The sequence below is a fragment of the Eulemur rufifrons genome, chromosome 20 (assembly GCF_041146395.1).
Source record: "Eulemur rufifrons isolate Redbay chromosome 20, OSU_ERuf_1, whole genome shotgun sequence".
NCBI classification, from domain to species: Eukaryota; Metazoa; Chordata; class Mammalia; order Primates; family Lemuridae; genus Eulemur; species Eulemur rufifrons.
This window is the reverse complement of record NC_091002.1, coordinates 29,599,213-29,614,570: the sequence shown is the minus strand read 5'-3', so window position 1 is coordinate 29,614,570 and position 15,358 is coordinate 29,599,213. Positions and strand designations below refer to the sequence as shown.

The window sequence follows — 15,358 nt, the reverse complement described above, 5'->3', positions numbered from 1 at the left end:
CAAAGCATTATGTAAGTGTTCCTATGTGTGCCTCCCAGCTGTCCCTTGAGAGGCTGTATTGTGCAGTGGGTAAGGGCATGGACTCTGCAGCCAGACCCCTAGATCCAAATCCCAGTGTCACCACTGGCCAGCTGTGTGACCTGTGCCTCCATTCCTCATCTATAAAAGCTAGTTGTGTTGAGGGTTGAAGGAGTTAACGTATGTAAAGTCCTTATAAAAGTGCCTTGTGCATATTTGTAGTAGCTGTTGTTATCATTGCTTGTTATCCCCGTAATGATGAGGGGCAGTGCAATGTAGAATCCTACTGCAGGAAAAATGTGCATAGTTTTTTCTTCTGATAGAGTTAGCCATAGAAACTATCCAAGTAGATACATAAGCAGAGGGTACTGCCTTTGCCTTGGGGTTTTGTTTTGTTTTGCCTGATACAGTCCTTAAGGCATAAACTGGGTGTATTTTTCTGGAGGCCTTGGAGCACCTGCTGAGTTTGGTCGTAGGTGAGGCATTGGCACCAGTGGCCCTGCTCCTGCCAGCTTGTGGCTGGTGCCTCCGTCAAGGTGAATTTGGAAAGGATTGAATCTCAGGAAGATCCATATCCCCTAGGTTTGTGCTTCGGTTCTTTCTGGGTTCCTAACTGGTGTTTTCTCCTTCCTCTACTCTCTGACCTAGATGGAAGAACTGGTGGGTGAGAGGCATCTTGACTTTGGCCATGATTGCATTTTTCTTCGTCATCATTTACCTGGGACCAATGGTTTTAATGATAATTGTAAGTGCCCTTTCTGGCTATTTTGGTTTTGCCTTCAGGTTTCCTGCAGGACCAGTGCCAGGTGTCAGGTTGGTTATGGGAATTGATGGGGGTCCCCAGAACACTTCTGCCATAGAACATCTGTGGCTTCTCACTGTTCAGCAGCCAACTGGAGGGTCATTGGCATAGGCCAGTTGTTTGTGGTTAAGGATATTTCTTCATTTTAAAAATTGACTTTATTCTAACTGTTGGATTAAACTGTGACCCTGGCCGTGCCTTTGTGTGACTCCTGGTTTTGTTTCTTGTTTCCCTGGGGCCTCCCTCAGGGGCTTAGATCTTCCATTAAGAAGTTGCAGTCCACAGAGCTGCCTTCTGTCCCTCCCACTGTCACAGGCAGGGTCAGGTGACCAACAGCTGAATGCTGAGCAAAGCAGTTGGAGCTTTTCAAGTATTATATTCAAAGTCAAAAGGGAAAGGGATTGGTTGAGTCCTGGGAGGTTTTAGAACAAAAAGTTAGTTGAAACATCGGGGTGTGTATTTTATTGTGAGTGAGAAATGGAATCTATGTCTGCGACATAAAGGGCTGCACTGCAGTGTGGGATGTTACGAGAGAGGGAGGAGGAGGCAGTGAGCACAACCACTGTGGGCTCGGTATTTTTCCTAAATACGATGTTTTATCTTGAAGCCTCATGACCTGTTGTTTTCTGTTTCCAAAGATCATAAGAGTTGGGTAATCAGCCAGGCATGTGGTGGCTCATGCCTGTAATCCCAGCACTTTGGGAAGCTGAGGCAGGAGGATCAGTTGAGCCCAGGAGTTTGAGACCAGCCTGGGCAACATGGCGAGACTCCGTCTCCTTAAACAAAAAAAAAAAAAAGAGAGAGAGAATTGAGGACTCACTGTTCCAATTCTTGCATCCTACAGGTGATGTGTGTTCAGATTAAGTGTTTCCACGAGATAATCACAATTGGCTACAACGTCTACCACTCCTATGACTTGCCCTGGTTCCGGACCCTCAGCTGGTAAGCTCTCTGGCCCCACAGGGATCCTTAATAGATTTGGATGATGTCTTTTGTGGCAGATATTTACAGTGATGGTGGGTGGGAGGTGGAGTGATGGCCACAGACTTGCACAGCACCTTCGAGACCGGAGTATTTCATAGGCCACACCGTGTGACTGGCCTTAGTTACTAAGAGTCTGGAATCTTCCCCAGAAGAAACCAGATCAGCTGCTCTGTGGCCGTGTTTGTCTCGGTATTTGGATACCTTAGATTCTGCACAATGGCCCCGCTTTTCTAGATCAGTGTGTTTTTCATGCTATAGTAGGCCAGCATCCCACTTGAATAGTCTGGGAGTTGTCAGGTTCTGGTGTTGGTGTTGCTATCCGTGGAAGCTGGTTTCCTCATCTCTGAAACAGATGGTTGAGCCTTAGTGGTTTCCAAGCTGTAGTGTAGGAGCCCTAGTTCCTCGGACGTGCCTTGGGTGCCAGAGTGGGCAGGAGTGAGACTGAATGCATAGGATCTGGGCTCCTCTGAGAAACTCTGCTTTCTCCTTCTCCTTGGAAAGGGCTTGGCTGCCTTAGAGCAAAAACAAAATAAAAACCTATAGTGTAGATGATGTTTGAAACCCCCTCCTGATCTGAAACTCAGCATTATTGGCCACAGTATTCTCAGGTAGTGACATTTGAGCAGAGCACTGCACAGTGCTGAGAAGACCCGGGGCAAATATGGACCTTCTCCCCCTACTGTGCAGGGACACAGGGATTGAGTCCACGACTCAGTGGGCTGGAGAGGAGTGTTTTGTGCCCAGCAACTTGGTCATGGTCAGGGGAGCTGATGTGCTCAGACTTAGGTTGGGGACCTCCTTCCCAAGGTGCTTCCCCATCACCCAGCAGCACATGCTGCCTCCCAGCCTCCAGGTGGACCTGTGATTGCCACCTGGGTTAAGATGTAGGTCTCTTTTGTGGCTGTTCTGTGGCTGGAAAGCAGTGTGTTGAATTTTGTTAACATGCTCGGGAGGCCTGACCCCTGGCTGTGATCACTTTCCAAAGGAAGTTTTTTCTATGTAATAGAAAATAAGCCCAAAATGGGAGTTTTTGAACTTCACAATTTAAAAAAAGATGGGAAAGAGAAGCCCTTTACTCTCTTCCCTGTCTCAGGACCCTTGTTGAGAGTTTGGAGTGGTGGCTGCATGCCCACATACTCAGAGGCAGCGTGGAGGCTGCAAAGGGATGTGAGCCGTGGCTTCTCTCAGGGAAGGCCCGCTGAGGAGAGAGGATAGTGACAAGTGAGTTGACGCTAGGGAATGGCTTACATGTCAGAGCCAGGGTTCTGGGAGGGAGATGCTCTGAAATGAAGCGTAATTAGTGAAATGAGCAAAAACTGCTTGCTATGGAAACAAATGCAGGGAGGCACATACCATGTTAGGTCATGCAAGATTTTATGAAGAAAATGGTATTTGAGCAATGAGTGAAAAAATGAGTAAGTCAAGACAACGTTCCAGGCAGGAAAAAGGCAGGAGCAAAGCAGACAGGAGGCAAAGCTGGAATAAACCCTGTTGATAGGAGAGGAGGGATTCCTGTCGGGAAGAGCGGAAATAAGACTGGGGAGGCAGGAGGGGGCGCATTTGGGAGGGTCTTATGGTTCCATTGTCCTTAGGTTAGGTATGGAAATGCCACCAAAGGACAAAAACCGAATCCCAAGTTTGTGATAAATGGAGAGCGTTGAAAGCTGCCACTAGTTTCTAGATAAACTTCTCACCTACAGTGTCACCAGAGAACCGTGGTCTGCTTGTCCCTCTGCAAGCTGCCCTGGGGTTCTTGAGGGGTGGGGTGGTCTGTTGCCCCCTGTCCTCTCCTCAGGGCTGTCCGACTGTCTTGCTGTAAAGGAGAGGCCACGTGTGTTCCCCGTGGCACTGACCTGTCTTCGTTCGCAGGTACTTTCTACTGTGTGTAAACTATTTCTTCTATGGTGAGACAGTGACAGACTACTTCTTCACCCTGGTCCAGAGAGAGGAGCCCTTGCGGATTCTCAGTAAATACCACCGCTTCATTTCCTTCACTCTCTATCTAACAGGTATGCATGATTAAGCAGTTCGCCAGTTCTTGTGTCTGTACTATTTTTGTATGTCTGTCAAATGGGCGTTGAGGAATTTTTTGGTTAAAGTTTCATGGCATTAACTCTGACCATGCAGGGGAGCAGAGCTGGCAGCTCTGTCTTCTATTGAGCTGTGGCAGCTCTTTACTGAGAGAAACAGAGTCTGAGGGGCTTGTGCGATTGTGGGGAACTGCATTTTATGCCACCTGTCCCCATGTTCCAGCCTCTGTTGAAGGGGACAGCACAGCATGATCCTGTCCTGACTGTCCTGTTGGCAAAGACTCTGCAGTGGGACCACCCAGAACCTCACCATCGTCAGGAGAGTCATCTTAGGAGACCCCCTTGAGAGACATTGCAGCGGGGTGGAAATTTGACTGGATTTGGGCTTTAAAAGACTCAGCACCCTCAGGGGGCTAGTAATTTAATCTTTCTGAGTCTCAGCTCTTTTGTAATCTAGAGCTAAACCCACCCAATTACTGTGAGGATTAAATTAGATATATTAAAACTTCACAAACACTAAAGTGTTACATTAACATAAACTCAGGTAAGGCCACACACCAATTCTAATAATGCTGATGGTCTTCATAGTTGCCTTCAAAGCCAGTTTGAGGCACGTGAGAAATTTGTCCTGATCTCAATTTCTGTCTGACCTGTTTTGATCAGCCTGATAACAAGTTTTTGAACAGCTTTATAGTTCTGTGAATGACACCTGGGTATTAAAATAGGAAGACTACTGCCAGGGGGTCTGCTGCTGTTGAGGATATTCAGAGCGCATGGCTTAGACCCTGAAAGCAGCCTCCCACGGGAGGGGATCAGGGGTCTGGAACAGTGACACACTCATTTATGGGCAGGACTGCTTTCACAGGGCCTAGCACACTTATGGGTAAAGTTCCTTTCCTTCCTGGAGAAGGGGGCTGCAGAATTTTTTTGCCACCATCTAGGTCACTGTGAGAGAGATGCAAGGGTGATCTTGACCCTATACCAAGTGGATCCCTCCTCCCCCAACCCTATTCTCTAGGACAGGGGTTGGCAAACTTTTCCTTTCCTTTCCTTTCCTTTCTCCTTTCCCTTTCCCTTCCTTTTCTTCTCTCCCTTTCTTTCTCTCTCTCTTTTAACTGGGCTAGAGTGCAGTGGTGGCATCATCATAGCTCACTCCGGGGCTTAAGCCATTCTCCTGCCTCAGCCTCCCTAGTAGCTGGGACTACAGGTGTGTACCACCATGCCCAGCTAACTTTTCTGGTTTTTGTAGAGGAAGGGGTCTCACTATGTTGCCCAGACTGGTCTTGAACTCCTGGCCTCAAGAGATCCTCTTGTCTTGGCCTCCCAAAATGCTAAGATTACAGGCCTGAGCCACTGTGCCCAGCCTGTCAAACTTTTTCTTAAAGTTCCAGTTAGTAAATATTTTAGGCATTGGGGGCCGTAGGATCTCTGTTGCAACCACAGTCATGCATCATTTAATGATGGGGATATGTTCTGAGAAATGCATCATTAGTTAATTTTGTTATTGTAGGATATTGTAACATAGAGTGTACTTACACAAACCTAGATGGTATAGCCTACTGCACATTTCAGCTATATGGTATAGCCTGTTGCTCCTAGTCTACAAACCTGTACAGCGTGTCACTGTGCTAAATACTTCAGGCAGTTATAACACAATGGTATTTGTGTATCCAAACATAAAAAAGGTTCAATAAAAATATGAGGCTGGGCGCGGTGGCTCACGCCTGTAATCCTAGCACTCTGGGAGGCCGAGGCGGGTGGATCGCTCGAGGTCAGGAGTTCGAGACCAGCCTGAGCAAGAGTGAGACCCCGTCTCTACTAAAAATAGAAAGAAATTATATGGACAACTAAAATATACATATACAAAAAATTAGCCGGGCATGGTGGCGCATGCCTGTAGTCCCAGCTACTCGGGAGGCTGAGGCAGTAGGATCGCTTAAGCCCAGCAGTTTGAGGTTGCTGTGAGCTAGGCTGACGCCACGGCACTCACTCTAGCCCGGGCAACAGAGTGAGACTCTGTCTCAAAAAAAAAAAATAAATAAAAATAAAAATATGATATTATGATCTTGTGGACCACTGTCATATATGTAGTCTATTATTGACCAAAATGTTATTTGGTGCATGACTGTACTCAGTTCTGCCATTGTAGCTCAAAAGTAGCTATAGACAATATGTAAACAAATAAGCATTATTGGGTTCCAATAAAACTTTATTTATAAAAACAGGCTGCTTTCCTGACCATTGTTTGCTGGTCCCTGCTCTAGGAACAAAACATTTGTATCTCATGAACAGTGTCCTGATTTGAGTGTGCTCTGCAAAATTATAAAATATTGCCTGCCTTTTATTATCTTGGAGGAGTTATTTTTTCCTTATGACCATTTCTCTGGATAACTAGTTTTCCTCCCCTGGGCTTTGAAATTGTGTACCGGTTAGCTGCTGGGAAAAAATTAGCCAAAGAACCACTTAACACAGCTAAAGGAAATGACTGGGACAAAGATAAACACACATGCAATTCATTTTGTCCTTTCTTCTCTCTCTTCAAACTAGGATTCTGCATGTTTGTACTGAGTCTGGTCAAGAAGCATTATCGACTGCAATTCTACATGGTAAGGGAGGGGTGTGTGTGTGTGTGTGTGTGTGTGAGAATTCTTGGTTTAAATGAAGTCCCACAGAAAGTCAACAAGCCTTTCATGCTTTTTGTAATAAATCAACACTCTGGAACGCAGTCTGTTCTGTATGCATGAAGGAAGAGTGCCCGTTTAGGTTGTCAGCTCTACACCGACCTAGAGCCAGTCTCTGTTACTTAACTTATAGCATAGGCGGTTTCCCCACTAGGGCCCTGAAGATGGGCTCCAGGTAAGGCTCAAGCTGCAGCTTCAGACGCTGCCCACAGATAGCCCGTCTGGTACATCATGTGCTGCCAACCATTCCCTGCCTCAGCTTGAGAACACCTCCTCTCTGAGTGCCCCAAGCACCCAGTAAATACTAAGAAAGTGAAAAGTACCCAGGCTCTCAGAGCAGGAAGGGCTCACTCACTAGTGGGCCCTACTTTTGGTGGGGACTCTTAGCTGGGGTGGGGGGGGCCCACACAATGTTACCCCCAGAGGTCTGTTCTATACCTTTTCACTTCCAATAAGTCAGATACAAAAGCAGATATTCTTCCTTCCTGTTTCCCATTGATTTTCTATTTGATATTGATTGGTCTTTGAAGTTACTTTCAAGGTAAATGGATAGGTAGAGTTTATTTTTCTTCTTTTGCAGTTTGGCTGGACCCACGTAACGTTGCTGATTGTTGTAACCCAGTCACATCTCGTTATCCACAACCTGTTCGAAGGAATGATCTGGTGAGTGATGTTGGGGGCAAAGGAGATTTTCCCTTTTATTTTGTGGCTGTTTCTCACGAACAGGAGGCTGAGAGCCCCTGCCTTACCTTCTAAGCCAGGGGTTCTCAGCTTTAACCACATTAAGGATCCCCTGCAGGGCTAGTTATGGATTGCTGGATCCTATGTCTGAATTTCTGATTTAGTCAATCTGGGGTAGGGCCTGAGAACTTGAATTTCTAGTACATTCCCAGGTGATGCTGCTGCTGCTGCTGGACAGGACCTACACTCTGAGAACCACTGTTCTAGACTGACAGCTGCAGGGATATTTAAAGACTCAAAGACAATGCAACATGCATGGCAACAAATTTGAAAACCTAGAGGAAATATTCATGATTTCCTGGCAAAATGTGTACTGAAAGTCACAAAGAAGGAAACTTGAATGGGTCAATAAGTATAAAAGAGTTTTGAAAATTATGTAAGATTCCACACCTGGAAAAAGAAACAGGCCCAGATGGGTTAACAGCTGAGTTTTATCTAATCCTTATATCAAAGCTGATGAAGAGGGAGAAATAAGAATGATAAGCCTGTTTCTTTTATGGTTATATGTAAACCATTCTAAATAAAATACTAGCAAATAGAATCTGACCATGTGTCAAAAGAATAATATGCTAGTACTTAGTAGATTTTATTCCAGAAATGCAGTGGTTTCAACAGGAAATCTGTTGGCATTGACAGAAATCAGCATGCCAGTGAAGACGCTGGATGGTCTCAGCGAGAAGGGAAAGGCATATCCCAGTGTGCATGAGAGAGAGAGGTTCTTAAGTACTGGGGTTAAGATCCGGATTGTGCCTTTGCTTCCAGATCTCACAGTTAGGATGCAGCAATACCCACCTCCTGAGGAGTAGATTAGTAAATATATGTAAAGTGCTCAGAACCAAGACTGGCTTACATTAGCCTAAGGTATTATTACATTTAAAACAATTACAATGGCCAGGAGAGGCAAGTAACTCCTCTTTCAGTGTTTTTTTTTTTTTTTAAAGGTATTTCTTAAGAGTGGCACCTGCTAAGTTCTCATCTTCAGGGCCAGACATACCACTTAGTGCTACAGTGAATAATATTAAAATCCCCATAATTGTTGGTTTCCAGGTTCAACCTGGAAGACTTAATTATAGTTACAGAGCAGAGACCATGTGCCAGAGGCCTGGACAGAGTAAATCACGTTCTGGGGGCTGGGAGGCGAATGGAGTAAGGAGGATACCGAGGCTCTGATTCTCTCCTTTAACAAACAGGAAGTCAGAAAATACTGGCCGGGCACGGTGGCTCACACCTGTAATCCTAGCACTCTGGGAGGCCGAGACGGGTGGATCGCTCAAGGTCAGGAGTTCGAGACCAGCCTGAGCAAGAGCGAGACCCCATCTCTACTAAAAAAATAGAAAGAAATGATCTGGCCAACTAAAAATATATAGAGAAAAAATTAGCCAGGCATGGTGGCGCATGCCTGTAGTCCCAGCTACTCGGGAGGCTGAGGCAGTAGGATCGCTTGAGCTCAGGAGTTTGAGGTTGCTATGAGCAAGGCTGACGCCACGGCACTCACTCTAGCCTGGGCAACAAAGTGAGACTCTGTCTCAAAAAAAAAAAAAAAAGAAAAGAAAATACTGCCTGCATTTGAAAGGCAGGACATAGAGGTTTATGTATACAGTACTATGCTAAACTGTAATAGAAGAAGTATTTAAAAAGTGTCAGAGAGTAGAGAGTGAGGAGAGGATAGGGATGGTGCAAATGTGGAAACCACTCGCTTTCTTGTGGGGAAGGGGCGGTGAAGAAATCGAGCTGTGTTTGTCGGGGTTTTGCTCTCAGTCTTGTCCCAGGGAAAGGTAGGGCTCACAAGAGCTGGTAATAGCAGTAGAAAGGTAAGTAAAGTATGAAATACACATACAATGTATCATTTAGAGTTGTGGAGGTAACTACTAGAAGAAGAAAAATTAGAAATGATTAAAAGTGGTTGTTTTGGGGAATGGAGATAGGGATGGGAGAAAGAAGGAAAACTTATTTAAGATCTTTTTTTTTTTTTGGAGACAGAGTCTTACTCTGTTGCCTGGGCTAGAGTGCCATGGCATCTGCCTAGCTCACAGCAACCTCAAACTCCTGGGCTCAAGCGATCCTACTGCCTCAGCCTCCCGAGTACTTATTTTTTAATTTCTTTTACAATTTGAATTTATATTGTGTATATACATATATTGCTTTATCATTAAAAAAGAACCAATGACATTTTATACAGTAACTTAGTAGTTATTCAGTAAATATTTGAATATGCCAGGTACTAGGTATGGCTTTTTGGTATTTTCTTTCTTTTTAATTTATTCCTTAATGGGTGACAAGTATAATTTATGTGTTGTTTTGGTACTGGAATTTATGAATGGCGTTATTTAGTGGACTTCTGGGGCACTGTCATCTTGGTAGACTTGATCTTTACTTTGGTTTCTTTCCCAGGTTCATTGTCCCCATTTCTTGCGTGATCTGTAATGACATCATGGCCTATATGTTTGGCTTTTTCTTTGGTCGGACTCCACTTATCAAGGTAAATAGATTATCCTAACATGAAACATCACCGCGATGGGAGGGTGGTGCTTTCAATATGAGCAGATCAGCTTGGCACACACAGGAAATCTAGCTGTGTGTATTGTGGCCACATCTTCATGTCATCCTGGTAATACATTGATTTTAAGACAAAGGCCAAATGAAAACATTGAAAACTCATTTTAAAAAAAAGAGAGAGCTAATAAAAATTTTTACGAACTATATAGGCACACTTTTGGGGCTTTGATCTGGATTTGAATGTTGGCATTTAGTCTGTAGTCTATGGTTTTTATAATAAAAATATTTGAATGACTGAAACAGAAAGGAGACCAAAGGAAGGGTACAAGGTAGGGAACAAAGAAACTATATTTGGGGGAATTTTAGAAGGTGACATGGTTAACAGGATGGGGGTTTTATGATAGAAAGGTTTTTAACAAGTAGTCATGGCTCCCAAAGCTGGAGTTATTGAAACACCCTTTGCTAAGAACTTGTTCTCTGTCCACAGCTCTCCCCAAAGAAGACCTGGGAAGGCTTCATCGGGGGCTTTTTTGCCACTGTGGTGTTTGGCCTTCTGGTAGGTGGTGGCTCCTGGCTGGGAGGGTGAGAGTTGGGGGAGTAGACACAGGCCTCACGCTACCTTCCAAGGCCTGTCTAGAGCTAGACAGTGTCTCCCGAGACAGGGCCTCCATCCTGCTGAAAATGCTGGCCTTGCCTGAATAAAGGCAGCCACCAGCTGTCCTTTACTCATTAGTTTTCAACCAGGGTTTTGGCAGCTGGAGAGCAGGGCTGTGTGCACCTTGCACACCCTCTTATGCCCAGGCATGGCGTCAGCAGGTGGTGTTCTTGTCAGGCACCTGATGTTTCAAGGTCAGGCCGAGGGCACCGAGAGTAAGGGGTGAGGTGAGATGTGCCACTGCAGTCCAGATTTTCTCCTGCGTGTGCCCTGCACTGAGGTGGGCGACCTTCCTCCCTTTCGAGAGCACCAGTCTTTGCTCAGACCCTCGGCCAGTCTCCCTTCTTCAGTGCTCCCCCTCCCTACCCCCCAGCACTGTTGCTCTCTAGCCTTCTCCTTCCTGGTGTCTGCCTCTCGCGGCACCACTCCCATGGCCTGAGAGATCCGAGGAAAGTGGACCATAGCTTCCCAGATGGGGAGGATCTTCTCATAGTTTTTTTGTTGTTGTTTGCTTTTGTTTTTGAGATAGGGTTTCACTCTGTCACCCTGGCTAGAGTGCTGTGGTGTCAGCCTAGCTCACAGCAACTTCAAACTCCTGGGCTCAAGCGATCCTCCTGCCTTGGCCTCCCAAATAGTTGGAGCAATCACTCGCTGCTAATCTTGGTATTGTTAAAAAATTTTTTTGTAAGGGATGGGATCTTGTTATGTCGCTCAGGCTGGTCTCCTGGCCTAAACTGATCCTCTCACCTCGGCCTCCCAAAGTGCTGGGATTACAGCTGTGAGCCACCGCACCCGGCCCTTGTTGTAGTTCTGTGCTCACATTCATTCAGGTCTTTCCTGGAGTCTTTCAAGGCCTGGGTGTTTGTGCACCTCTGTGTGAGACCTCAGTGGGCAGTGAGGCTTTTGCTTTTTTTTTTTTTTTTTTTTTAACTTCAGGTAAAATACGTGGGTGGTGAAACATGAACCTCTGATTCAGCTCAGAGCTTGCAGTTAGTGGGGTGCTAGGCACTGTGGGGAACGTGGCCAAACCAGGTATCTGCCGTCCAGGCTGGATGGCTGGAACTTGTCTCCTTGCCTGTCTGCTCTTCCTCCTCAGCTGTCCTACGTGATGTCCGGGTACAGATGCTTCGTCTGCCCCGTGGAGTACAACAACGACACCAACAGCTTCACTGTGGACTGTGAGCCCTCAGACCTGTTTCGCCTGCAGGAGTACAACATTCCTGGGGTGATCCAGTCGGTCATTGGCTGGGTACGTGCCACTCACATGGGGCGAACAGCCTTTGGGCCTTGGTTGAACAGTGACTACAGAGAGAGCCCCCTCCACCACCACCTGCTGTCCTCAAAAGCTAGCTTCCTCCCTCCCAAAGCTGTAAGCCCCAGGACGAAGGAGAATTGCTCAAGCCAGGGAAGGAGACCTTTCCCCCCACTTCAGATCATGCAGACCAGTGGTTCTCAAAGTGTGTTCTGTGGATCCCTGGGTGACCCTGAGATCTTTTAGTGGGGTCTGGGACGTCACAACTATTACTATTTTCATCATTACACTATGCCATTATATGCCTTTTTCAATGTGTTGACATTTGCTGTGAGATGGTACAAAAGCAGTGGTGGTTAAAACTGCTGGTGCCCTCAGATGAGTTAAGGCAGTGGTTTCTTTATGCCACACGCTTGTAGTACAAACACGCCTGTTGCTCTTATGAATGTGTTTGAAATAGTAAAATTATTATTCAGTCTTGACCCTTGCACACACACTTTTTTAATACTCGCTCTACTGAAATGGAACGTATGTGTAAAATGTTTCCACTGAATACTGAAGTATGCTGCTTGCCTACAGGGAAAGCATGTATGTGTGCAGTTGCTTGAGTTGTGAGCCAAATCAGCTGTTTTTTTTCTAGGAATGTAATCTTTACTTGAAAAGAACTGACAAATTATAGTTTTTTTCAGACTTGAGAACTTGGCAGACATTTTTCTTGAAAAGAATGAAGTGAGTGTGTCACTTTAAGGAAAATGACAGTAATTGTTACCAATGATAAAATTTGGCTCTCAAGTGAAAATTAGAATTTAGGAAAGCATGACCTGCCACTGTGAGCTTGACAGCTTTCTGATTCTTACAGGCTTTTCTGATGAGATCTGTGGTGATTTCAATATATGTTAAATTTTTTTTACTTCTTTTTTTACTTTTTATATTAATTAATTAATTAATTAAGAGACAGGGTCTTGCTCTGTTGCCAGGCTGGAGTGCAGTGGCCTGATCATAGCTTACTGCAACCTCAAACTCCTGGGCTTAAGCAATCCTCCTGTCTCAGCCTCCCAGAGTGCTGGTATTACAGGTGCGAGCCACTGTGCCCAGCCAACATATGATACTTTGATATTATATAAAGAAATGTGTCTATATTTGGAAGATTTATATAACTCAGTGAACCAGCGTTTTCTTTCTTTCTTTTTTTTTTTTGGAACGGAGTCTCACTCTGTCACCTGGGCTTGAGTGCCGTGGTGTCAGCCTACCTCACAGTAACCTCAAACTCCTAGGCTCAAGCGATTCTCCTGCCTGTAGCTGCGATTATAGGCGTGCGCCATGATGCCCGGCTAATTTTTCTATTTTTAGTAGAGACAGGATCTTGTTCCAGCTGGTCTTGAACTCCTGACTTCAAGCGATCCTCCTGCCTTGGCCTCCCAGAATGCTAGGATTATAGGTGTGAGCCACTGTGCCCGGCCAGAACCAATATTTTCTAAATGGCCAATGCATGGTGTTATACAATCATGCCTGTGTAAAAGAACTATTTAAAGTGCAAGATAGGCCAATGGATTTCAATGTAAAAGAGTATAAAAAGTTCATCAATAGGATTTCAGATTGCACATTGTCCCTAACATTGAAGAAATGACTACTTGTCAAGTTCTGGCATGGTGTCAAAGAAGAATATCCACAATTATCTGAGAAGACTACTAAAATACTCTTCCTTTTTTCAACAACATGTCTGTAAGGCTGGATTTTTTCATATATTTCTACCAAAACGACATATTGCAATAGATTAAATGCAGAATATCTTAATGTCTTCCATTAAGCTAGATGTTAGAGACTTACAAAAATGGGGAAAAAAATCCACTCCTCTTACTGATTAAAAAATATATAATTAGTTTCATAAAGAGTTATTTCTGGTGGCATGTAATAAGGCTTGGCCCATTTGGTGTTGATATAACAGCACACTTGAGGCTGGGCAATCATAAAGCAAAGAGGGTTATTTAGCTCACCGTTCTGCAGACTGGGAAGTACGAGAAGCGAGGTGCTTGCTCGCTTCTGCCTGGCTTCTGGTGAGAGCTTTTTGTACTTGGTCATAGCATAGTGGAGAAGGTCACAGGGGAAGCAGGCAATGCAAAGAGGCAAAACTCGGGAGGCAGCCTCGCTTTATAACAACCCACTCTCGTGGGACCATTCCCGAAAGAACTCATCCAGTCTCGAGAGTGAGAACTCACTACCTCTAGAAAGGCATTAACCATTCCTGAGGGATTTGCCCTCATAACCCACAGCCCCACCAGGCCCCACCTCCCGGCACCGCCATCCCGGGGATCAGATTTCAGCGTGAGTTTTGGTGGGGACAACTCAAATCGCAGCACTGGGCTCGTGGGCACGTTGACTTTTTTTTTTTTTTTTTTTTTGGGGGGTTAGGATCAGGATTTTTTTTTTTTTTTTTTATTTTACAGAATCAAAGAGTCTAACAGTATATCTTGTTAGATACAGTATGTCCTCATAATGTATACATTATTTCTTGTACAATGATATGAAATAATATGGGAAATATTCATGATCAATTATTAAGTGAACAGTGCAAGTTAAAAACAATAGTTTCATATTTTTTTTCCCCACCCAAGCACGTTGACTTTTACTTTGCTTGTCCTCCTCAGAAAACGGTCCGGATGTACCCATTCCAGATTCACAGCGTCGCCCTCTCCACCTTCGCCTCGCTCATCGGCCCCTTTGGCGGGTTCTTCGCAAGTGGATTCAAACGAGCCTTTAAAATCAAAGTAGGAAAGCCCTCCTCTCTGTCCTCTCGTCTTGCTCCCTCCTCGCCCAGCCCTGCCTGTCTCCCCCTGCCCTACCCCATCCGCCACCACCCTCTTCAGAATGCCAGGCTGCACACCCTGGTGACTAATGTGTGCTGTTCTTGACCCATGTGGTAAAGTTAGGTGGGTTAAATAAAAATATGTTTCTTTCCAAAAAACACAACAGTTGATTTTCAGTTTATTTGTTAATATATCTTTCTTCAAAAGAATATTTTTTTTTTTTTTTTTTTTTGTTGAGACAGAGTCTCACTTTGTTGCCCAGGCTAGAGTGAGTGCCGTGGCATCAGCTTAGCTCACAGCAACCTCAGACTCCTCGGCTTAAGCGATCCTACTGCCTCAGCCTCCCGAGTAGCTGGGACTACAGGCATGCGCCACTATGCCCGGCTAATTTTTTCTATATAGATTTTTAGTTGTCCATATAATGTCTTTCTATTTTTTTAGTAGAGACGGGGTCTCGCTCAGGCTGGTCTCGAACTCCTGACCTTGAGCAATCCACCCGCCTCGGCCTCCCAGAGTGCTAGGATTACAGGCGTGAGCCACCGCGCCCGGCCAAAAGAATATTTTTTAATTTAATAAAATTATGTCCTAAGATAGCCTCAGCTCTAGATTTAATACTTTTCACTTTCTGTTGCTCTCAGTTACTCAGGACAGTTGCTGGACATTGGGGTGGGAACTTTAGGCTGGATTTGGTCATTGGCTGAACCCGGGCTCACCTGTCTCTCCTCTGCCTCTAACAGGACTTTGCCAATACCATTCCTGGCCACGGAGGCATCATGGATCGCTTCGATTGCCAGTATCTGATGGCCACCTTTGTCAATGTGTACATCGCCAGTTTTATCAGGTATACACTTTTCCGTGTTGGTGGATTTTTAAGTATGGTGCAGTTCTAGAATTT

The 15,358-nt window shown here is 45.1% G+C and overlaps 1 protein-coding gene across 1 annotated transcript in view; it reads left to right on the top strand.

Annotated features, from left to right (window-relative positions):
• CDS2 (CDP-diacylglycerol synthase 2) overlaps positions 1 to 15,358 on the top strand; it is a 61,176-nt gene that overhangs the window by 38,042 nt on the left and 7,776 nt on the right. The window contains exons 3-12 of the mRNA XM_069496509.1: positions 667 to 763; positions 1,665 to 1,762; positions 3,674 to 3,813; positions 6,382 to 6,440; positions 7,096 to 7,178; positions 9,648 to 9,735; positions 10,240 to 10,308; positions 11,504 to 11,656; positions 14,305 to 14,424; positions 15,201 to 15,304. Coding sequence (XP_069352610.1) covers positions 667 to 763; positions 1,665 to 1,762; positions 3,674 to 3,813; positions 6,382 to 6,440; positions 7,096 to 7,178; positions 9,648 to 9,735; positions 10,240 to 10,308; positions 11,504 to 11,656; positions 14,305 to 14,424; positions 15,201 to 15,304 — 1,011 coding nt within the window. The remainder of the gene's footprint in view (positions 1 to 666; positions 764 to 1,664; positions 1,763 to 3,673; positions 3,814 to 6,381; positions 6,441 to 7,095; positions 7,179 to 9,647; positions 9,736 to 10,239; positions 10,309 to 11,503; positions 11,657 to 14,304; positions 14,425 to 15,200; positions 15,305 to 15,358) is intronic.